The sequence below is a fragment of the Lontra canadensis genome, unplaced genomic scaffold (genome assembly GCF_010015895.1).
Source record: "Lontra canadensis isolate GAN:19392208 unplaced genomic scaffold, GSC_riverotter_1.0 scaffold20, whole genome shotgun sequence".
Taxonomy (NCBI): Eukaryota; Metazoa; Chordata; class Mammalia; order Carnivora; family Mustelidae; genus Lontra; species Lontra canadensis.
Genome location: NW_022631014.1, coordinates 23,283,310 through 23,308,814, shown reverse-complemented (window position 1 = coordinate 23,308,814; position 25,505 = coordinate 23,283,310). Strand labels below are relative to the sequence as shown.

General features: G+C 38.9%; 1 protein-coding gene across 4 annotated transcripts in view; it reads right to left on the bottom strand.

Annotated features, from left to right (window-relative positions):
- Window positions 1-19: 19 nt before the first annotated feature.
- FBXL2 (F-box and leucine rich repeat protein 2) overlaps window positions 20-25,505 on the bottom strand; it is a 130,811-nt gene continuing 105,325 nt past the window's right edge. For 2 of the 4 annotated variants that reach the window (XM_032861319.1, XM_032861322.1), the window contains 2 exons: window positions 1,603-1,815; window positions 20-965 (listed from right to left, as the gene is read on the bottom strand). In XM_032861319.1, coding sequence (XP_032717210.1) covers window positions 858-965; window positions 1,603-1,815 — 321 coding nt within the window. In that variant the 3' untranslated portion in view covers window positions 20-857. Of the gene's footprint in view, window positions 966-1,602; window positions 1,816-14,151; window positions 15,154-15,610; window positions 15,815-25,505 lie in introns of those variants that run through there. The other 2 variants (XM_032861320.1, XM_032861321.1) reach the window with 2 other exon arrangements.

Sequence of the window (25,505 nt, the reverse complement as noted above, 5' to 3'; positions counted from 1 at the left end):
ATCCATTCTACATGCATCCATTCATTATTTTTAATTGATTATATATATTATAGATAACTTAAGCCTTAATTCTATTTCTTTAAGGTCCCCCAAATTTTATGAGAGATGACACGATTAGCTTTTCTCCTAGAACAAAAATGCACTCTGCAGTAGCACCTGCCACAGCTTATTTCCAGTCAGGCAACACAGACTCGGTTGTTTCTGTCTAGCTTTTGGTCCCCGAAAGAGTGTATGACAAGTTGATAGAAAGGTGAAGGCCCTGCTCCACCCAGTTCAGAGTCCTCATTTCTTTGGTGTCTCACGGAAACCTAACTTGCCTTCCACCTAAGTCTACATATAAAACTCTCAGGTATCACAAATTTGCAGTACAGGTCACTTTGAGAAAGTTACTATTTCATCTTCAAAGTGGAAAAGTCCTGCTAATCCAAATGAAATCACTGTGAATTAAAGTAGGCCACTGGCTTCAGTATCAGGTAGAAAATCAACAGCTTGGTCTTTCTGCTCAGTTTGTGCTAACACTGATGGTCTAAGGAGTGCTGACAAAGCCAACAGCAGGACGCTGGTACCTAAGAAGGCACCCACCTCTTAAGAGATCCAGGTCTCCTTTGTGGTCCAGGCTGTGCTGAGACCACTCTTGCCATGTGCTGGCAGACACAAGGCTTTGATTCGATTGTATCGTAGCAGAATGAAGGTGAAAACTATCACCAGAGTTACTGCAATCCCTACTGAAGTCTTTTACCTGTAAATGTCTTTCCCAATGGAGAACCAAGAGATCTGGGTGAAGGCGGAGCAGGAAGACCCTGGTCTTCTCTGGAGGAAGGGACACCTCATCGTGCCTTGGACTCAGGCAGTCGCCGTCAGAGAATGACACAGCACCTGCACAGTCGCTGTCCACTTCCTCCCACTGCTGTCGGGGGGGTGACAGGAGCAAAGTAGGCATGGACTTTGACATGAGGGAGCTGAGCCTGGAGGCAGAAAGCAGACAGATGTGGAGTAGTCATTACGTGTGTATTTGAGGATTACAGGCACAATCCTAGACAAGCCCGCAGTTTGCCTGTAGAATTGACCCTCCTTGATTTTCAGGCAGATAGTTCAAATACAGTTTCTCATATAGGCTAGAGCTATTCCTGTTTACATACATATCCTTCTGAAGTGAGGAGACCCGAATATCTGCCCTGGGGGCAGTCACTGGTCCTGTATGGACACTGAGTGCATCCTTGCAGCCGTTAGCACCTGGGGCAGCTCTGGGAGGTAAATGCAAAGCTGCTCAACGTAAAGTGTATTCAAGAAAACTGAACTACGTGGGACAAGAAAAGCCATGTTCTATCTAAGCCCTGTTCTCTGGAAGTTAACCAAGACCATGGTCTCCTTCCTGCTGGTAATGACTGTAAGTCTCACTCCCTACAAGGGTCTGATCACCAGACTCTAGAACCTCTGTCCCACACCCATTCTGGAAGTTGAATTGGCCAGAGTAAGATCTAATAAGGAAATTTTGAACAAGAAGACACTTGTAGAACATCACTATAAGCTTAGGATAAAATGTGGAAGATGGAGTCTTGACATACTCTTGTTTGCTTAGGAAGTGTGCCAGCCCTGCCTTACCCGCATCCGCTTGATGCCTGCGCGGGTAACCTGCTGGCAGTCGTACAACTCGAGGCGCTCCAGGCCGCGGCAGTTCTCCAGGTGCTCCAGGGCCACGTCGGTGATGAGGAGGCAGTTGTCCAGTTCCAGTACCCGCAGCCTGTCGTGACCACAGGTGCTGTTGCTCAGGTGCAGGATCCCGTCATCTGTGATGAGCTCACAGTGGGACAGACTCTAGAACAAGGAGACACGCGTGGATATCTGAGAGACCTGCTCTTTCCAAGGCTCCGGGCCTGGGCTGGGCAGTACCCTATGGTAGCCGCTTATCACCAGAGGATTAAACACAAAATCGGGGTCCTGTGGCCATGGGTTTGCTGCAGCTCTTGGTGGCTGCTCTCATCTTTCCAATTATGTAAAGATAGAAATCAAATTGCAGGTGATGATACAGTTGAAGCGGACAATGTGAAAGGATCCTGAACTCACCTTTCATAAACTCCCCAATTCTCAGCTACATAAAGGACAGCCTACTCTGAAAAAACAAAAACAAACTCTAAAAACTGAGTGACTCCTACATATTGAGTGAATGAGAGAAGGTCCAGGTCACAGGGTAGGTGAAGCTGGGACACAATCTTGCCATAATTCCCACTCCCAATGCAGAGACTCACAGCTGGAAGGGAACTCAAAACCTGGAGTTTGTCCCTGAGGAGCAAAGGGCTTGAACCCCATGTTGGGCAACCCAGCTCTTAAGATCTGTACCTGAAAGGCCCCTAAAATAGCTAGCTTTGGAAACCAACAGGCTTACATCCCCGAGACCCACAAGACTAGCAATCCCAGCAACAGCTCTTAAAGGGCTCACACATGTGGACTCACCCACCTCAGGGCCCAACCCAGACGTGGCCCATTCAGAGGTGTCTGGACTTTGTGTGGGAGGGTCTTGTTTACTTGTCTTGGACACTGGCCTGAGGGTCAGGCACCTGATCTGACACATTTGGGGGCATGCTGGGGTACTCTAGGTATAGGGACTAGTGGGCACCCATCTTTGTGCACCCCCTCTATCTTGCTCCAACTGGTGGATGCTTAAAAACAAAACAAAAAACACTCTAGGCTTTTTTTTTTTTTTCCTTTTTCTACTTTTCTTTCTTAGTAGGCACCATCTCTACACTCTCCTCAGTCACTCCCCAGCTAGTGGGTGCCAGTTTCTCCCTCTCCCTCTGCTGTACTTGAGAACACCATTCTCCCTCAGGAAGGAACTTTTACAGGTGTCCCGTGCCCTGGTTTTACATCTGGTACCTTGGTTTTTGCAGCTGTTGCTAGAGGACATCTTTGCATTTCCTGGCTCTGGGGGCCCATGGGGCTTATGCTGGTGGGCCTCACAGGACTGTAACCAACAGAGAAATAGTTCTGAAATGGCCAGTATCCCCAGGGCACAGCAAGAGACAACAGGCCCAGGAATTCAGTCTGTAAAAGAGGACTAATAGCTTATTATCACAGACACCTGGGTGCATAGTCGCTTAAGTGCCTGTCTTCTTCGCTCAGGTCAGGATCCCAGGATCCTGGGATTGAGTCCCACATTGGGCTCCCTGCTCAGTGGGGAGTCTGCTTCTCCTCTGCTACTGCTCCTCCTGCCTGTGCTTTCTCTGTTCCTCTCTGATAAATAAATAAATGAAATCTTTAAAAAAAAATAGCTTATCATCATAGCTGCAGCTGAGGGGCAGGCTTCAGATTAAACACATTTTAAGGGCTGGCTAAACTTACTGGAGACCTCTGGGGGACCCCAGGATGTCTTGGAGGGAAGATTTTATAGGCATCTTGTGTCCCATTTTTACTTCTGGTGCCCTAGTCTTTGGGGCCTTCCACTCAGGGATGCTCCTTGATCACCTAGTTCTGAGAAGATGCTGAATTCCCCTCCTATAAGCACCCCAATTCTACAGCTATAATAGAGGAAAGAAAGTGAAGATGGTATAAGAGACTTAAGGGACAACATGAAGTGGACTAACATTCATATCATGGGGCTCTTGAAAGGAGGAGAGAGGAAAGGAACAGAAAAATTATTTCAAAAAATAATGGCTGAAAGCTAACCTGGGGGGAAAAACAGAATGCAAATCCAGGAAGTCTACAGAGTTCTATAAATATGAACCCCAAGAGATGCACAGCAAGATAAATTATAATTAAAATGTCAAAAGTTAAAGAGAATCTTGAAATCAGGAAAAGAAAAACTTGTTATGTACAGTGGAACCCCCCCATAAGACTATCAGATTTTTTTTTTTTTTGCAGAAAACACAGGACAGAAGGCAGTGGCATGACACATTCAAAGTACTGAAAGAAAAAAACACTTCCAGTCAAGAATACTCTTAACTAACAAAATTATCATTCAGAATTGGAGTAAGAGTTTTTCAGACAAGTTAAAGCTAAAGGAGTTAATTACTTTACTAAACCAGCTTTACAAAAAATATTAAAGGGACTTTGTTGAGATGAAAGGACAGGGCACTAAATAAAATGTGAAAGTATAAATCTCACTGGCAAAGGTAAATATATAGAAAAGATGTAATGGGCGAATCATTTATAGAGCTATTAGGAAGGCTAAAAGACAAAAGTAGTAAAATAAAAACAACAAAACCCAAACTACAAACAAGTGATACACGAGATGAAAAGATGTAAAATGTAACATCAAAAACAAAATGGAGGAGGGAGGTAAACACATAGAACTTTAGAATGTATTCAGATTTAAGCTATTATAAAATAGACTGATACAAATATAAGTTGTTATATGTAAGCCTCCTGGTAACCCCAAAGTAAAAACCTATAGTAGATACACAAAAGATGAAAGAAATTAAGTGTACTACTATAAGTCATTAAACCCAAAGGAAGAAAACAAAGGAACATAAAGGAACTACAAAACAGCCTGAAAACAATTAACATAATGGCAATAAGTACATAGCTATCAATAATTACTTTCTATGTAAATGAGCCAGATTCTCCAAACAAAAGACAAAGAGTTGGGGCATCTGGCTGGCTCAGTCAGTTAAGCATCTGCTTTTGGCTCAGGTTATGATCCTGAGATCATAGGGATCTCAGGGATCAAGCCCAGTAGCAGGCTCCCTGCTCAGTGGGGAGCCTGCTTCTCCTTCTCCTCACTTGGGCTCTCTCACTATCTCTGTTGCTATCTCTCTCTCAAAATTTTTTTAAAAGATTTTATTTGAAAGAGAGACAGCGAGAGAGGGAACACAAGCACGGGGAGTGGGAGAGGGAGAAGCTGGTTTCCTGGTGAGCAGTAAGCCTGATGCAGGGCTTGATCCTAATACCCCGGGATCATGACCTGAGCTGAAGGCAGCCGCTTAATAGCTGAGCCACCCAGGTGTCCCTCAAATTAATAAAATCTAAAACAAAACAAAACAAAACAAAACCCCAAAAACAAAAGACGCAGAGTGCCTGAATGAATTTAAAAAAAAAAAAAAAGACCCATTTATATGCTGCCTTTAAGAGACTCACTTCAGGTGCAAGGACACACACAGACTGAAAGTGAAGGGATGAAAAAAGATAGCCCATACAAATAAAAACCTCCAAAAAAGTTGGAGGTAGCCATAATTACATCAGACAAAATAAACTTTAAAACACTATAATAACAAAGGACAATACGTAATGATAAGGCATCAATCCAACGAGAGCATAAATATTGGTAAATATTTATGCACCCAACATAGGATCAACTTAAAATATATAAGGCATATACCAACAGACCTAAAGTAATAGCACCAGTAATTAGAGGACTTTAATACCCACTTATATCAACAGGTAGATCATCCAGACAATATCAGTAAGAAAACATCAACTGTACACACAATATGATGGAACAGATGGACTCAATAGATATATACAGAACATTCTATCTAAAAGCAGAATACACATTTTTCTCAAGTGTACATGGAACGTTCTCCAGACCAGATCATATGTTAGAACACATAAGAAATCTTAATATGTTGGGGCACCTGGGTGGCTCAGTGGGTTGAGCCTCTGCCTTCGGCTCAGGTCATGATCTCAGGGTCCTGGGATCGAGCCCCGCATCGGGCTCTTTGCTGGGCGGGGAGCCTGCTTCCTCCTCTCTCTCTGCCTGCCTCTCTGCCTACTTGTGATCTCTGTGTCAAATAAATAAATAAAATCTTTTTAAAAAAATCTTAATATGTTTAAGATTAAAATCATTATCAAGTACTTTTCCAACCATAATAATATAAAAGTAGAAATAATTACAAGAAGAAATGTGGAAAATTCACAAATATGTGGATATTTAACATGTTACTGAACCACAAACAAACGGGTCAAAGAAGAAATCAAAAGAAAAATGTAAAAAATGTCTTGAGACAAATGAAAATAGAAATGTAAAAATCAAAATTTATGGGATGCAGCAAAAGCAGTTCTAAGGCAATAGTTCATAGCAATAAAGTCCTACCTCAAGGAATGAGAAAAGTCAAATAACCTAACTTCAAACCTTAAGGAACTATGGAAAGATGACAAAGCCCAAAATTAGTAGAAGGGAGGAAATAAAGATTAGAGAGGATGTGAATAAAAGAGACTAAAAAGACGGGACTGGAGGAGATTATGCTGAATGAATTAAATCAAGCAGAGAGTCAATTACCATATGGTTTCACTTACTTGCGGAGCATAGGGATAACACAGTGGACATTGGGAAAAAAAGAGGAGAAGTGAGTTGGGGGAAATTGGAGGGGGTGACAAACCATGAGAGACTGTGGACTCTGAGAAACTAAGGGTTTGGGAGGGGAGGGGAGTAGAGGGTTGGGTAAGCCCGGTGGTGGGTATTATGGAGGGCACGTATTGCATGGAGCACTGGGTATGGTGTATAAACAATGAATCTTGGAACACTGGGAAAAAAAAAGACAACCGAAAAGATCAATGAAACTAAGAGCTGGTTTATTAAAAGATAAGCAAAACTGACAAACCTTTAGTTAAACTCACCAAGAAAAACAAGATGACTCAAATAAAATCAGAAATGAAAGAAATTATAACTGATATCACAGAAATACAATAGATCATAAGAGACTATTAAGAACAATTATATGCCAACAAATTGGACAACCTAGAAGAAACTGGTAAGTTCCTAAAAACAAAGGCCAACCAAAACAATAATGAAGAAATAAAAAATCTGAACATACTGATTACTAGTAAGGAGATTGAATCAGCAATCAAAAACCTCCCAACAAAGAGAAGTCCAGGACCAGATGGCTTCATTTGTGAATTCTACCAGATATTTAGAAAATTAATACCAATCATTTTCAAACTCTTCCAAAAAAAAGGAGGGAACATTTCTAAACTCATTTTGCAAGGTAAACATTATCCTGATACTAAAACTAGACAAAGACACTACAAAAAATGAAAATTACAAACCAACATCTGATAAACAGAAGCAATAACTCTCAACAAAATATTACCAAACTGAACTCAACAGTACATTAAAAGAATTCTATACCACAATCAAGTGGAATTTTTATTTTAGGGATGCAAAGATGTTTCAATATTTTCAAAATAATCAATATGATACAGCATAAGCAAAATGAAGAACAGAAATTATATAATCACCTAAATAGATGATGTAATAGAATCGGACAAAATCAACATCCATTTGTGATTTAAAATATGGGTAAAGAAGGGACATACCTCAACATAATAAAGACTGTATATGACAAGCTCATAGGCTAACATCATACTCAATGGTGAAAAGCTGAAAGATTCTCCTTTAAGGTGAGAAATAAGATAAGGATGCCAACTCTTGCCATGTTTATTCAACATGGTATTAAAAATCCTAGCCAGAGGAAGTAGGCAAGAAAAAGAAATAAAAACATCCAAATTAGGAAGAAGTAAAACAGTCACTATTTGCAGATGATGTGATATTATATACAGAAAACCCTAAAGAATCCACCACAAAACCTTAGAACCAATAAACAAATTCAGTAAAGGATACAACGTTAACATACAGAAACTGGCTTCATTGCTATACGCTAATAATGATCTATCAGAAAGACAAATTAAGGGGTGCCTGGGTGGCTCAGTGGGTTAAGCCGCTGCCTTCGGCTCAGGTCATGATCTCGGGTCCTGGGATCGAGCCCCGCATCAGGCTCTCTGCTCAGCGGGGAGCCTGCTTCCTCCTCTCTCTCTGCCTGCCTCTCTGCCTGCTTGTGATCTCTGTCAAATTAAAAAAAAAAAAAAAAAAAAAAAGACAAATTAAGGTGCACCTGGGTGGCTCAGTCAGTTAAGCATCTGACTCTTCATTTCGGCTCAGGTCATGGTCTTAAGGTCATTAGATTGAGCCCCACGTCTGCTTCAAATCCTCTCACTCCCTCTCCCTCTCCCCTGCCCCCACTCACATTTGCTCACTCTCTCTAGAAAGAAAAAGGAAGAAAGAGAAATTAAGAAAACAATCTCTCTTACAATTGTATCAAAAAGAATAAAAGATCTAGAAATAACTTTAACAAGGAGATGTAAAAAACCTATACTCTGAAAACCATAAGACATTGATCACACATAAGATTACAGAAACAAATGAAAAGAGACTTTGTGTTCATAGATCAAAATTCAAATTGTTAGAATGTCCATACTACTCAAAGCAATCTACAAATTCAAGCAATTTTTATCAAAATTTCAGCTTCATTTTTCATAGGAATATAGAACAATCCTGGGCAACCCTCTCGGGTCCCCTCCCTTTTGGGGAGCTTTGTACTATCATTCAATAACTATGGCTCAATAAACTTTGTTTTGCTGCCTACCAAAGAAAATATAGAACAATCCTAAAATGTATACAGAACCCTAAAAGACCCTTATTAGCCAAAGCAATCTTGAGAAAGAAGAATAAATCTGAAGGCCATTATACTCCCTGGTTTGAAGCTATATTACAAATAATGCTATAGTAATAAAAATGTACAGTATTGGCATTAAAAACAGACACACAAATCAATGGCACAGAATAAAGAGCTCCCAAATAAGTCCACCCATTATTAATCAATTATTTTATGACAAAGGAGTCAAGAATATCCAGTGGCGAAAGGACACTCCAATAAATAGTGCTGGGAAAACTATAGCCGCATGCAAAAGAATGAAAGTGGACTCCTATTTTATAGTATATACAAAAATCAACTCAAATTAAAGACTTAATGTAAGACCTGAAACCATAAAAATCCTAGAAGAAAACAGGCAATAAGCTCCTTGACATTGATCTTGGTAATGATTTTTTTTGAAAGAATACTAAAAGCAAAGGCAACAGCAGTAAAAATAAACAAGTGGGACTACATCAAACTAAAAGCTACTGCACAGCAATGGAAACCATTATAACCAAAAGGAAAGGCAAAAATGGGAGAAAATATTTGCAAAACATGTATCTGATACAGGGCTAATATCTAAAATATAGAAATAACACATATAACCTAGTAGCAAAAAGAAAAAGTGGTCAAATGTCCTGAAAAGACATTTTTCCAAATAGGACATACAGATGGCCAACAGACACATGGAAAGATGCTCAACAATGCTAATCACCAGGGAAATGCAAATCAAAACCACAATGAGATATCACCTCACACCTGTCAGAATGGCTATTATCAAAAAGATAAGAAGTGATAAATGTTGTCAAAGACATGAAGAAAAGGGAACCCCTGTGCACCACTGATGGGAATGTGAATTGGTGCAGCCACTACGGAAAACAATATGGAGGTTCCTCAAAAATTAAAAACAGAACTCTATATGATCCAGCACTTCCACTTATAGGTATTTATCTGAAGAAAACGAAAACACTAATTCGAAAACAGCTGTACTCCCATGTTCACTGCTGCATTATTTACAACAGCCAAGACATGGAAACAACCTAAGTGTCTACCAATGGATGAATGGGTTATGAATGTCTCTCTCTCTCTCTCTCTCTCTCACACACACACACACACACACAAAGAGGAATATTATTCAGCCACAAAAAAGAATGAAATCTTGCCATTTGTGACAACATGGCTGGACCGTGAGGGTATTAAGTGAAATAAGTCAAGCAGAGAAAAATACCATATAATGTCCCTTATATGTGGAATTTTAAAAAAACAAGCAAATAGCCAATCTCATAGAATACATCCTGAAACTAATATTACACTGTATGCTAATTAACTGGAATCTGAATAAAATTTGAAATATAAGAAAAGAATACGTTGGTGGCTGTCAGAGGTGGGGTGGGGTAAGTGGATGAAAGGGTGAAGGGAGTCAAAATGGACAGATCTCCAATCATTAAATAAGTTACAGGGATATAATGAGAGAAAATCTGAAAAGTTCTTAACCTAAGAAAAAAATCTTATAAATAGGGAGACAGATGTCAACTAAACTCATTCATGTTGATCATTTGCCATATATACAAATATCAAATTGTTATGTTGTAAACCTGAAACTAATGTAATATTTTATCAAGTATATCTCCATTGAACAAAAAGGAACCAGAGCTGGTGGTACCCAGGACTCTGAGTAGCAGTAATTCTGGAAAATTCAAACTTTAGTGCCAATGAGCCTTGGGAATAAAGGAGTAAATGCACATAAGTGCCCATCAAGGCAGAGTTAATGGGTCTTAACAGAAACTGAGCAGATCAACCACCTGCTTTCAGACGGACGGCTTTTCTGTGGAATCCTGGGGGGTCTGCCAAAGCAGGAATCCCCACACTCCGGGGCAGGGGGGCTCTAAGAATCCAATTCAATAATGAACAAAAGAATAATAGATAGTGCTTACTGCCCTCAGTTAGAGACAGGTAGGCAGCAGGGTGCTGAAGAAAAGCAAACTGCTGGATATTAGATTACAGTGTGGACTGAAACCACTTACGCTGTGGCTTTGCTATTATTCTGGTGATTAAGGAATGGAATCAAAGCCCACTCTTACCATGGCAACAAGTAAGCTGCTAGCTCATTTTTATTAAATTGTTATTAATTCACTCATTTGTTATTAAAGACCATTTTAAAAGTTAAAAAAAAAAGATTGCAGGAGAAATTTCAGTTTACTCCATTCAGTGCAATTTCATAGCCCTCTACTCCACTTGAGGACACCAGTGCAATGAGTCTGATGTCCATGTCATTTAGAAAATTGTGCAAACAGCCATGACATAGAGACTTACTGAACACTCTTGATGGTTATAATTAAATAGACCTTGGACACTGTGATCTGACATTACTGGTTTCTCTTAGGTATAAATAGTAAAGGCTACAGAACGTAACAAATTCAGATGAACATTGTATAGCCAAATGGCAATTCTTTTTTTTAAAGATTTATTTATATATTTTAGAGAGAGTGCATGCACATGAGCAGGGGGAGGGGCAGAGGGAGGAGAGACTGCCAAGCAGACTCCATGCTGAGCACAGGGCCTGATGTAGGGCTCGATCCCAGGACCCTGAGATCATGACCCAAGCCAAAACCAAGAGCTGGATGCCCAATTGACTGAGCCACCCAGGTGCCCCCCAAATGGCATTTCTGTAATTAAAGTTCTACATATCAATAGTTTCAGATCTGACATTTTATCCAAATGCATATAAAATGCAACATTCACCCCACCATAAAAGTTCAGAGGCAAAAAGTAGTACATCAAAGTCCCATTATTTGTTCGTTCCTTCAAATATAGGAGTTCTAACTCTGTGCCAGGCCCTATGTTGTGATGGTGAGTAAAAACACATTTTTCTGCACTGGTGGAGCTGAGGGTCTCGAAAGACATAACTATTAAGCTGAAGTTAAGGTAAGTACTCTCAGAGCACATAGCAGTGGAATGTGACCTGAGGAAATGACCACTAAATTGATGTCTGAAGGATGAGGAGCCAAGAAGGAGAAAGAGTGTGAAGAGTGTGTTGTGTGTAGCACCCCAGGTAGTGACAAGTACTGTGCATGGGAAGAAAGGAAGATGCAGATGGACTTGCAGAGGTGGAGACCAGATCACAGTTGTGCAGTCCACGTAAAGGATTTTATTTTGATCCTAAGGTCATTGGGAAGAGTTTTAAGGAGAATGCGATGTTTGTTTTTCAAAGAGACCATCATGTATTATTACATACCCACCAGAATGGCTAAAATGAAAAAGATGTTACTGGTGAGGATGTGGAGCAACTGGAACTCTCCTACATTGCAGCATGATTTGGATCTTCCTGACTGGAATGCATACATGTGTTCACCACAAGTCAGAACAATATTGGTTTTAATACCCTCAAACTGGAAACTACTCAAATAATCAGTAGTAGAAAGGATAACTAAATCATACTGTGCCCATTCCATACAGCAATGAGAATGAACAATGTTCATTTATATGTAAGAATATGGATAAACTTCACAGATATAATAGTGCAGACACCAAAGAGGACACATAATTCCATTCATAGTTTATTTAGTTTATTTTTTAAAAGATTTTATTTATTTGAGAGAAAGAGTGAGAGAAGAGCACAAGCAGTAGAGAGGCAGAGGGAGAAGCAGACTCCCCACTGAGCAGGGAACCCAATACAGGGTTCGATCCCAGAACCCCAGGATCATGACCTGAAGACAGACGCTTAACTGACTGAGCCACCCAGGTACCCCCCATTCATAGTTTATAGATAATAAAGTACAAAACAAGGGCAAAACTAATCTAGGGTTAGAGTTGGAAGTCACTCCCCTTGGTGATGGTGGTGGTGGGGGATGTCTTAGTGACCAGAAAGGAGCAGCAGAAAAGGGTTGTCTGGAGTCTGGTAAAGCTGATTCTTCATCATTTAGCTTATGCAAATGCACTGATATATACACTTATAATAAGTGCTCTTTTCTGCATGTATATTTTACTTCAGTAAAAAATTAAAACTGAAAAGATAAACCACCCTGGAGTGCCTGGCTGGCTCAGTCGGAAGAGCATATGACTTGTGATCTTAGGATCATGAATTTAAGCCCCACAATGGGTGTAGAGATTACTGAAAAATAAATCAATTATTTTTAAAAAAAGAAAAAAGAAAAGATAAGCCACCCTGACTGCCAGATTATTCAGAATGTAAATGTGGATGTAGTTGAGCAAATAGACTACTACAATCTTTGAGGCAAGGAAATGCCTGCCAATTTTGGACCTGATGAGTTCTGGTGGAGGAGACAAGTAGATGGGTGTGAGGTATTTCTGCAAAGTGAAAAAAAAAAAAAAAAAATCAAGAAAGCCTGATAGTGGATACAAGAAATAGGCAGCTGAGTACAAATTAGAGGGAAAGGAACCTAGAAGGAAAAAAATTCTGTCAGACCTTGGAGCTTGAATGATTCCTCTTTGAGCAACATGGGAAATATTTCTTCTCATGAATCTAATCACAACATATGATTCTACATGAAATAGTACTTATGTAATCAATTACTGCTGTTCATTTTTCTTTAGCTTTGGAATTGATTTGTGGATAAAGCCAGGAGGTTGTTTAAATTAAGAAACAGAATTTGAGGGGCAGCTGGGTGGTGCAGTCGGTTGGGTGTCCAGGGTCATGAGATCCAGCCCATGTCGGGCTCCGTGTTCAGTGTGGACTCTAACTGGGACTCTCTCCCACTCCCCCTGCCCTTTTCTCTCTCTCTACAATCAATCAATAAATTTCTAAAAAAAAAAAAAAAAAAACAAAAACCCAACAGAATTTGGAAAGAAAATTTAATTAAAAATTTTTAAAAATAGAATTTAATTATTTACAATAAAGTACAACCAGAAACAAAGTGTATATGTATCTATATTACTTACATATACACATACACGAATATACACACATATAACCACGTAGATTAGAGGAAGATGATGGAGATGGTGTCAGAGTACCAACTTCATTGTTTCAAAACAGGGAAATTGAGGAATCAAAAAAATTAACAGTTGCATCTGGGACCAAGGAGACAGATGCTTTCATATTAATTGAAAAGCTTCTATACTGGCATAGGTAAGTATTTATATAATTTAAAAACTGGTTTAATTTAAGGATAATCAGAGGGGCCAACATGTCAAACAAGCTTGACGTGTTCCCTGAGTTCCTAGGAAAATCTGCCAATATGGTTCACAGAGCAGAGGGGCTTTTAGTTTATGCTAATAAAGAGCCAATAGTCAAAACCATCTGCCACTCATTGTTTATATATTATCTCACTTATGCTTCACAGCCTCCCTACGGAGTAGGTATTACGAGTGCCATTTTACAGATGAGGAAATCAAGACTCAAAGAAGTTGAGACTTGCCCCCATTATAATAAGCTCAGGCTAGCCTTAATAAGCCTTTCCCCTCTCTTGCATTATTTTGCCCACCCCTGGTATCCTACAGATTTAAGCCTGTTTTTATTTCCTCATCTGTTTATGGCAGGTGTGTTAGGAGGAAGGGATACTCCAGAAAAACAAGTTTGCCACTGTTAGGCACTATCTACAGACTAATTAGGAGAGCCACATTCTGGAAGTGCTTATACTAGCATTCCAGAGAAGGCAGAAGTGGTGGTGGGGGAGGCAGCAAATATGCACAGCAGGGAGTACAACTGCCTTTAAATGCAAAACAGCAGGTGTCTTTTGCTGGGAGGAGGGCGGGTGGGGGGAGAAAATCTCTCAATGAAGGAACATTGGCCACAGAGATTATCCCTGAGGAGGCAGGTGGGGAAATAGGGTAACTGGGGGGTTTTAAATGAGATAGGGGATTTTTCTCTTGTATTCTTGGCACTTAAAAAAATACCTTGAACTTTTTCTTTTGAATTTTATCAAATTTTTTTTGCTTTAATTGATATGATTGTTAATTTTTCTTCTGTAGCCTGTTAACATGGTGGATTACACTGATTCATTTTCAAATATTAAACTAGACTTGTGTCCCTGGAATAAACCCTGCTTGGTCAGGGTGTATAATTATTTTTATATATTGCTGAATTCTATTTGCTAATATTTTAAGGGCATTTGCTTCTATATTTATGAGGGATACTAGTCTGTAGTTTTGTCTCTTGGTACTATTATTACCTAGGTTTTATATCTGGTTATTATTGGCCTCATATGAGTTGTGAAGTACTCTGTCACCTATTTTCTGGAAGAAATTGTGTAGTTGGCTTCAGTGTTTGATAGAACTCTTCAGTGAAACCATCTGGAGATTTCTGTTTTGGCAGTTTAAAAATTATAAATCAATTACTTTAGTACTAACAAGCTATTCAAATGATGTTTTATAATGAATGAGCTGTGCTGGTCTGTGCTTTTAAATGTGCTGGAAGTGGTCAAATGGATTTATGTGGAGGTGTTCCTAGTACTCCCTTATCATCCTTTACTGTCTTCACGGCCTATGGTGGTGCAGGTCTCAGTCTGTTCCTGCACTGTAACAAAATGCTACAGAGAGGCTGGCTTATAAACCACAGAAATTTCTCTCTCACGGTTTGGAGGCTGGAAGTCCCAGATCATGGTGCAGGCAGATGTGATGTGATGGCTGGAGACGGCCCCCTTCCGGGTTTGCAGCCAATGCCTTCTCGATGTATACTCCTCCAGGGGTGGATGCAGGGAAGGATCCATCTGGAGACTCTTTTATAAGAGCACTTAACCCATTCATGAGGAAGTTCTGAACCTGGTCGCCTCCCCAAGATCCTAAGACCATCCTGTTGGGGGGTAGGATTCAACATATGAATTTTGGGGGCACACAAACATTCAGACCATAGCACCCCTGTTTCATTCTCATTAATGGTAATGTATCATTTCTTCATCAGTCTTGCTAGAGGTCTGTTTCAAAGAACAAGCTTTTGTCTTGCTGTTTTTTTCTATTGTTCTTCATTTTTTACTTTCATTGATTTCTATTATTATCTTTAGTACATTCTTTCTTTTCCTTATTTTGGATTTATTTTGTTCTTCTTTTTCTGGTTTCATCTGGGTGGGAGTTTAAGATTATCAAGACTTTCCTTATTTATCTTCAAGTTTACTTATTTATTTATTTCAAGTAATCTCTACACCCAGTGTGAGTGCTAGTATAAGCTTGAACTCACAACCCTGAGATCAAGAGTCATGTGCTTTACCAACTGAGCAAAAAAGACACCCCAACACTTTATTTTCAGTGTAATCATTTAATGCCATACATCTCCCTTTTAGCACCACTTTACTGCATCCAACATATTTTGATATGTTCTATTTTAATTTTCATTTAGTTGAACTTTTAAAAAATTGTGCTTAGGGTGCTGTTTTCCAGAGTGGCTGTGACAGTTTACATTCCCTTAACGGTGTTAAGTTCTCTATAGTTGCTGAGTTTCTGTCTGGTTGTTCTATCAACTTTTGAGAGAAGAATACTGACGTGTCCAACTATAATTGTGGATCTTCTGTTTCTATCAGTTTTTGCTTCACATAATTTGCAACTCTGTTGTTTGATGTATATACATTAAAAATGGCATTATCCTTTTTTTTTTTTTTTAAGATTTTATTTGTTTGAGAGGGAGAGAAAGAGAGAGCACAGGCGGGGGTTAGGGATAAAGGAAGAGGGAGAAGTAGACTCCAGGGTGAGCAGGGACCCTGACTCAGGGCTCGATCCCAGGACCCTGAGATCATGACCTGAGCCAAAGGCAGATGCTTAAATGACTGAGCCACCCCGGCACCCAATCATCTTGGTGGATTGACTCTTTTATCTCTATGTCATATCCTTCTCTCTTCCTGGTAAATTCTCCTTGCTCTGAGGTTTCTTGTATCTAATAATAATATAACCATTCCTGCTTTCTTTTGTTTATAAAGTTTCTTTTGGGAGCACCAGTGGCTCAGTCAGTTAAGAGTTTGCCTTTGGCTTGGGTCATGATGCCGGGGTTCTGAAATCAAGCCCCACAGGCTCCCTGCCCAGTGGGGAGTCTGCTTCTCCCTCTCCCTTTGTCTCTCCCCACTGCTTGTGCTCTCTTGCATACACTCTCTCAAATAGATAAAATCTTAAAAAAAAAAGTTTCTTTTTTATATCTTTTTCTTTTACTTTAGCCAACCTATAGTATCACATTCAAAGTAAATTTCTTACAGCTTATACTTGGATCATGTTATTTTATCCATTTGGGCAATATCTGCCTTTTAATTGGTATATAAATTAAGACCATTTATATTGGGGCACCTGGGTGGCTCAGTCCATTAAGTGTCTGCCTTCGGCTCAGGTCATGATCCCGGAGTCCTGGGATCAAGTGCCACACCTAGCTCTCTGCTCAGTGGAGAGCCTGCCTTTCCCATCCCTCTGCCTGCTGCTCTGCCTACTTGTGCTCTATATCTCTCTCAAATAAATAAATGAAATCTGTAAAAAAAAAAAATCATTTATATTTAATGATATGCTTGGGCTTAAGTCTGACCCTTTTCCCCCCTATTCTTCTAGATTTTCATTTCTCTGCCTGCCCAGGAGTCTCTGAAACATCTTTTGTAGATTTCCATTTTGATTTACCTATTTTTCCATTTTTATTTATCTATTATATTTGAGTGTCTCTCTTTTGTAGACTTCTTAGTGGTTGCTCTAGGTATTACATTATGCAACCATAACTTATCACCACATACTGGCATCAATATTTTATAGGTTGAATTAAATATGAAAACTTTATCTCCCCTTTTAAAAATTTTCATTTTTAAATTAACATATAACGTATTATTTGTTTCAGGGGTACAGGTCTGTGATTAATCAGTCTTACATAATTCACAGCACTCACCATGGCAATACCCTCCCCAATGTCCATCACACAGCCACCCCCTTCCTCCCACCCCCTTCCACTCTATCAACACTTAGTTTTTTTCCTGAGATTAAGAGTCTCTTATGGTTTGTCTCCCTCTCTGGTTTTGTCTTTTTTCATTTTCCCCCTCCCTTCCCATATGATCCTCTGTTGTTTCTCAAATTCCTCATATCAGTGAGACCATATGATAACTATCTTTCTCTGATTGACTTATTTTGCTTAGCATAATAGCTTCTACTTCCATCCATGTCGTTGCAAATGGCAAGATTTCACTTTTTTGATGGCTGCATAATATTTCACCATGTGTGTGTATACATATACCACATCTTTATCCATTCATCAATTGATGGACATCTAGGTTCTTTCCATAGTTTGGCTATTGTGGACATTGCTGCCATAAACATTTGGGTGCACATGTCCCCTCGGATCACTACATTTGTATCTTTGGGGTAAATACCCAGTAGCACAATTGCTGGGTCGTAGGGTATCTATTTTCAATTTTTTGAGGAATCTCATTTTCCAGAGTGGCTGCACTAGCTTGCATTCCCACCAACAATGTAGGAGGGTTCCCCTTTCTCTTCATCCTTGCCAATATCTGTCAATTCCTGACTTGTTAATTTTAGCCATTCTGACTGGTGTAAGGTGGTATCTCATTGAGGTTTTGATTTGTCTTTCCCTGATGCCAACTGATGTGGAGCACTTTTTCATGTGTCTGTTGGCCATCTTGATGTCTTCTTTGCAGAAATGTCTGTTCATGTCTTTTGCCCATTTCTTGACTGGATTATTTGTTCTTTGGGTGTTGAGCTTGATAAGTTCTTTATATATTTTGGATACTAGCCCTTTATCTGATATTATTTGCAAATATTTTCTCTCATTCTGTCAGTGTCTTTTGGTTTTATTGACTGTTTCCTTTGCTGTGCAAAAGCTTTTGATCTTGATGAAGTCTCAATAGTTCATTTTTACACTTGTTTACCTTGCCTTTGGTGATATGTCCAAGAAGAAATTGCTGTGGCTGAGGCTGAAAAGGTTGCTGCCTGTGTTCTCCTCAAGGATTTTGATGGATTCCTGTCTCACACTTAGGTCTTTCATCCATTTTGAGTTTACTTTTTTGTGTGGTATAAGGAAATGGTCCAGTTTCATTCTTCTGCATGTGGCTGTCCGATTTTCCCAACACCATTTGTGGAAGAGACTTTTTTCCACTGGACATTCTCTCCTGCTTTGTTGAAGACTAGTTGACCGTAAAATTGAGGGTCCATTTCTGGGCTCTCTACTCTGTTCCACTGATCTGTGTGTCTGTTTTTGTGCCAGTGCCATACTGTCTTGATGATTATAGCTTTGTAGTACAGCTTTAAGTCCAAAATTGTGATGCCACCAGCTTTGGTTTTCTTTTTCAACATTCTTCTGGCTACTTGGGGTCTTTTCTGGTTCCATACAAATTTTAGGATTATTTGTTCCATTTCTGTGAAAAGGGTTGATGGTATTTTGACAGGGAGTGCGTTAAATGTGTAGATTGCTTTAGGTAGCATAGACATTTTCACAATATTTGTTCTTCCAATCCATAAGCATGGAATGTTTTTCCATTTCTTTGTGTCTTCATCAATTTCTTTCATGAGTAGTCTATAGATTTCTGAGTACAGATTCTTCGCCTCTTTGGTTAGATTTTTCCTAGGTATCTTATGGTTTTGGGTGCAACTGTAAATGAGATTGACTCCTTAATTTCTCTTTCTTCTGTCTTGCTGTTGGTGTATAGAAATGCAACTGATTTCTGTGCATTGATTTTATATCCTGCCACATTACTGAATTCCTATATGAGTTCTAGCAGTTTTGGGGTGGAGTCTTTTGGGTTTTCCACATAAAGTATCACATCATCTGCAAACAGTGCAAGTTAAACTTCTTCTTTGCCGATTCCGATGCCTTTTCTTACTTTTTGTTGTCTGATTGCTGAGGCTAGGACTTCTAGTACTATGTTGAATAGCAGTGGTGATAGTGGATAGCCCTGCCGTGTTCCTCACCTTAGGGGAAAAGCTCTCAGTTTTTCCCCATTCAGAATGATATTTGTTGTGGGTTTTTCATAGATGACTTTTTTGATATTGAGGTATGTACCCTCTTTCCCTACAATGTGAAGAGTTTTAATCAAAAAAGGAAAATGTACTTTGTCAAATGCTTTTTCTCCATCTATTGAGAATCAAATGGTTCTTGTTCTTTCTTTTATTAATGTGGTATACCACACTGATTTGTAGATGATGAACCAATGTTGTAGCCCAGGAATAAGTCCTATTTGGTTGTGGTGAATAATCCTTTTAATGTACTGTTGGATCCCTTAGCTAGTATTTTGGCGAGTATTTTTGCATCCGTGTTCATCAGGGATATTGGTCTATAATTCTTTTTGATGGGGTCTTTGTCTGGTTTTGGGATCAAGATAATGCTGGCCTCACAATATGAGTTTGGAAGTTTTCCTTCCATTTCTACTTTTTGCAACAGTTTCAGGAGAATAGGTATTAATTCTTCTTTAAATGTTTGGAAGAATTCCCCTGGGAAGCTGTCTGGCCCTGGGCTCTTGTTTGTTAGGAGATTTTTGATGACTGCTTCAATCTCCTTACTGGCTATGGATCTGTTCAGGTTTTCTATTTCTTCCTGGTTCAGTTTTGGGAGCTTATATGTCTCTAGGAATGCATCCATTTCTTCCAGATTGTTTAATTTGCTGGCATATAGTTGCTCATATGTTTTTATAATTGTATTTCTTTGGTGTTGGTTGTGATCTCTCCTCTTTCATTCATGATTTTATTAGTTGGGGTCCTTTCTCTTTTCTTTTTGATAAGTTTGGCCAGGAGCTTATCAATCTCGTTAATTCTTTCAAAGAACCAGCTTCTATTTCATTGATCTGTTCTATTATTCTTTTGGTTCCTATTTCATTGATTTCTGCTCTAATTTGTATTATTTCTCTTCTTCTGCTGGGTTTAGCTTTATTTGCTGTTCTTTCTCCAGCTCCTTTAGGTGTGAGGTTCAGTTATGTATTTGAGATCTTTCTTGTTTCTTAAGAAAGGCTTGTATTGCTGTCTACTTTCCTCTATGGACCACCTTTGCTGCATCCCACAGATTTTGAAAAGTTGTATTTTCATTTTCATTTGTTTCCATGAATTTTAAAAATTCTTCTTTAGTTGCCTGGTTGACCCATTCATTCTTTAGCCTCCATGTATTTGAGTTCTTTCCAACTTGCCTCTTGTGATTGAGTTCTAGCTTCAGAGCATTGTGTTCTGAAAATATGCAGGGAATGACCCCAATCTTTTGAGATTGAGACCTGATTTGTGACCCAGAATGTGATCTATTCTGGAGAATATTCCATGAGCACTAGAGAAGAATGTGTATTCTGTTGCTTTGGGATGGAACGTTCTGAATATATCTGTGATCTCCATCTGGTCCAGTGTGTCATTTAAAGCTTTTTTTCCTTGTTGATCTTCCGCTTAGATGATCTCTCCATTTCAGTGAGGGGGTTGTTAACGTCCCCAGTATTATTGTCTTATTATTGATATGGTTCTTTGATTGTTATTAATTGGCTTATATAATTGGCTGCTCCTCTGTTAGGGGCATATAAATATTTACAATTGTTAGATCTTCTTGTTGGATAGACCCTTTAAGTACTGATATAGTGTCCTTCCTTATCTCTTATTGTAGTCTTTGGCTTAAAATCTAATTTGTCTGATATAAGGATTGCCACCCCATTTTCTTTTTATGTCCATTAGCAAGGTAAATGGTTTTCCACACCCTCACTTTAAATCTGGAGGTGTCTTTGGGTCTATAATGAGTCTCTTACAGAGAGTATATTGATGAGTCTTATTTTTTTATCCAATCTGATGCCCTGTGTCTTTTGATTGGAGCATTTATCCCATTTACATTCAGGGTAACTATTTAAAGATATGAATTTAGTCCCAATGTATTGCCTAGAAGGTTACTGTTACTGTATATTGTTTCTGTTCCTTTCTAGTCTATGTTACCTTTAGTCTCTCTCTTTGCTTAGAGAACTCCTTTCAATATTTCTTATAGGGCTGGTTTGGTGATGGCAAATTCTTTTAGTTTCTATTTGTCCTGATTTACCTCCATTTTAAAAAGTCCTTTCACCCATCCTCATTTCATATATATATATATATATATATATTTTTTTTAAAGTGAACTCTATGCCCAATGTGGGGCTTGTACTCACAACCCTAAAATCAAGAGTTGCACACACCGCTGAGTCAGCCAGGTACCCCTACAATATGCTGTCTTAATTATTTCCTCTATATACACTGAGAACCATACCAATGTCATAATTTTTGCTTCATCAAATAAAACTTAGAAAACTCAGAGGAAAAATGTTTTATTTATACATTTTTCCTGTTCTTTCCATTTTTCTTTCTTCCTAATGTCTTGGGATCTTTTTTTTTTTTTAATTTCCATTCTTTAAAACTTCTAATTGTGGGAAAAACCACATAACTTAAAATTTATCATCTTTACCATTTTAAAGTATACAGTTCAATAGTGTTAATGTATCTTACATTATTGTGCAATGGATCTTCAGAACTTTTTCATTTTGCAAAACTGAAACTCTATACCCATTAAAAAGCACTCCCCATGTCCCTGCCTCCAGCCCCTTGCAACCACCATTTTGTTTCTATGAATTTGACTACTGTAATACCCTCATATAACTGTTATATAGTAATGTCTTTTTTTAGATTTTACTGTGCTAAAAGCACATAAGCTCTATCCTTCTAACACATTTTAAGTGCATATTATTTTTGACTATAGGTACAATATTTTACAGAAGATCTTTAGACCTTATTCATCTTACTCAACAAAAGCTTTATGCCTGTTGATAACTCCCCACACACCCCAGTAACCACCAATCCAGTCTTTGATTTTATAAATTTGACTATTTTAGATACTACCTATAAATGGAATCATGCAGTACTTGTCTTCCTATGCCTGGCTTATTTCACCTAGCATAATGTCCTAAAGGTCCATCCATGTTGTCATATATTGCAGAATTTCCTTCTCTTTGAGGTTGACTGGTATTCCATTCAGTGTATGGAATACATTTTATGTATCAGTTCATCTGAGGATGAACATTTAGATTGTTTCCATATCTTAGCTATTGTGAATAGTGCTACAGTGAAAATGAGAGTGCTAACCTCCCTTCAAGGTGCTGATTTAAATTCTTGAAAACCAACTGACCATATACACATGGATTAATTTCTGGGCTCTCTATTCTATTCCACTGGTCTACATGTTGGTGTTTGTACCAGTACCATATCATTGTGATTACAACACCTTCAAAATAGAACTTGAAATTAGGAAGTGTGATGCCTCTAGCTTTGTTCCTTCTCAGAACTAGCTATTCAGAATCTTCTGTGGCTCCATATGAATTGTAGCATCACTCTATTTCTGTAAAAAATATTTTTGAAATTTTGATAGGTACTGCAATGAATCTGTAGATTGCTTTGGGTAGTATGGGCATTTTTTTTTTAAGATTTTATTTATTTATTTGACAGAGTTCACAAGTGGGCAGAGAAGCAGACAGAGAGAAAGGAGGAAGCAGGCTCCCTGCTGAGCAGACAGTCCAATGTGGGGCTCTATCCCAGGACCCTGGGATCATGACCTGAGCCACCCAGGCGCCCCAGTATGGGCATTTTAATAATATTAACACCTCTAATCTAGGAACATGGGATGTCTTTCCACTTATTTCACTTCTTTCATCAGTGTTTTGTGGTTTTCAGTATACAAGTCCTTCATCTCCTTAGTTTATTCTTTTTTTTTTTTTAAGATTTTTATTTGTTTATTTGTCAGACAGATCACAAGTAGGCAGAGAGGCAGGCAGAGAGAGAGAGGAGGAAGCAGGCTCCCCACTGAGCAGAGAGCCTGATGCGGGGCTCGATCCCAGGACCCTGGGATCATGACCTGAGCCGAAGGCAGAGGCTTTAACCCACTGAGCCACCAGGTGCCCCAGTTAAGTTTATTCTTAAGTATTTACTTTTTTTAAAAGATTTTTTATTTATTTAACAGAGAGAGAGTGTGTGCAAGCACAAGCAGGGTGAATGGCAGGCAGAGAGAGAGGGAGAAGCAGGCTTCCCACTGACCAGAGAGCCTACCGTGGGGCTTGATCCTAGGACCATGGGGTCATGACCTGAGTGGAAGGCAGACACTGAGACACCCAGATGCCTGTATTTTATTCTTTTTGATGTTACTCTAAACTGAATTTTTCCTAATTCCCTTTTTGAATAGTCCATTATTAATGTATAAAAATGCAACCAAATCTTGTATGTTAATTTTGTATCCTGCAACTTTAATGAATTTATTTACTAGTTCTTTAAGTTTTTAAAATGGACTCTTCGGGATTTTCTACTCTTAACAACCAAGTTGTTTGCAAACAAGGATAATTTTACTTCTCCCTTTCCAGTGTGGATGTCTTTTATCTCTTTTTATTATCTAATCTGTCTGGCTAGGACTTCTAGTACTATGTTAAATACAAATGGTACAAGTGGGCACCCTTGCCTTATTTTGGATCTTCTTTCTTTTCCTAGTTTGTTGAGAGTTTTTATAATGAAAAGGTGTAGAATTTCATCAAATTTTTTAAAATAAAGATTTTTGTTTATTTGACAGAGAGAGAGAGGTAGAACACAAGCAGGGGCAGTGGGAGAGGGAGAAGCAGGCTTCCCGCTGAGCAGGGAGCCCAATGTGGGGCTCGATCCCAGGACCCTGGGATCATGACCTGAACCAAAGGCAGACGCTTAACAACTGAGCCACCCAGACACCCCTCATCAAATGCTTTTTATGCATCTGCTGAGATGATCTTGTGATTTTACCTTTTATTCCACTGATGTGTTGTTGGATTCAGTTTGCTGGTAAATTACTGAGGATGTACCCATCTATATTCATTAGGGATACTGGCCTATCATTTTCTTTCCTAGTGGTGTCTTTGTCTGGTTTTGGTACCAAAGTAATGCTGGCCTATAAAATGAGTTTGGAAGTGTTCTTACCATTTCAATTTTTGGGGAAATTTTTGAGAAGGACTGGTATTAATTCCTCTTTAAATGTTTGGTAGAATTCACCAGAGAAGCTATCTGGTCCCAGGCTTGTCTTTGTTAGGGGGTTCTTGATGACTGTTTTAACCTCCATACTGGTTATGTGTCTGATTAGGATTCCCATTTCTCCATGATTTACTTTTACTAGGTTGTATGTTTCTAGGAATTCATTCATTTGTTCTAGATTATTGTTTGTTGGCATATAACTGTTCATATTTGATTCATTTTATTCATGTCATAATTGTAATGTCTCTTCTTTTGTTTCTGACTTTACTTGTCTTCTCCTTTTTTCCATAGTTATTCTAAGGCTTTGTCAATTTTTGTTAAAAAAACTATTTCATTTGTTTTTTTCTATTTTCTATTTTTAAATTTATATCTGCTTTAATTTTTGTTATTTTCTTCTTTCTGCTAACTCTGGGCTTGGTTTGTTTCTTTCTAGCTCTAAAAGTTAAATTGTTTTAGGTCTAGCCATATAGCTGGGTCATGGTTTTTTATCCATTTGGTCCTTCCATGTCTTTTGATTGGGGGAATTTAATCCATTTACATTTAAAGTGATTATTGATAAGGAAGGACTTATTATTGCTATTTTTAAAGCCAAGGAAGTTCACTTATAGCAGAGATAGGAGGCTGACATGATAGCACTCAGACTTGTTTTTCCTTACCCCCTTTCTTCCATTTCTACTAGGCTGCTAGGGGTCTCCTAGGATTCAGAAGTGTGTTTGTATGAGTGTGTGTGTCCCATATTCTGGGCAGTGCTCCCCTCCAAAAGCCAGGGATTTAATGGAATTCGAACTGAAATGTTAAAAAGAAAAAAATTCAAGCCACTTATCTGTTAAAATTAGGATAGGCCATGCCCTGAGTAATCCAGACATTCTCCTCTTCTCCAGGGCCCAGAATCTTCCCCTGAGATCTGTTTCAACATCAAGAACTCTTTCCATCCTCCTTTCCTCCCTGAGTTTGGTGGTGTAAAACTCAAGAAGCTGGTCATGCTTCCTTGACAAGGTTGCTTGATACTATGGGTAAGGCGAACTTGGGGACGTTTAGGATTCCTGAGTGCAGGAAACTTCTTCCAAAACAGCAGCTTCTCATGGTGGGGTTCTAGTATGGCCAGGGAACTGCTGGCAGTCTCCTGAAAGGGGCTGCAATCCTTGGGATCTGAAGCACCACAGTTGTAGGGATCACCCTCATTACTCACACAACAATTTCTGTGTCTGACTTTCTCATATT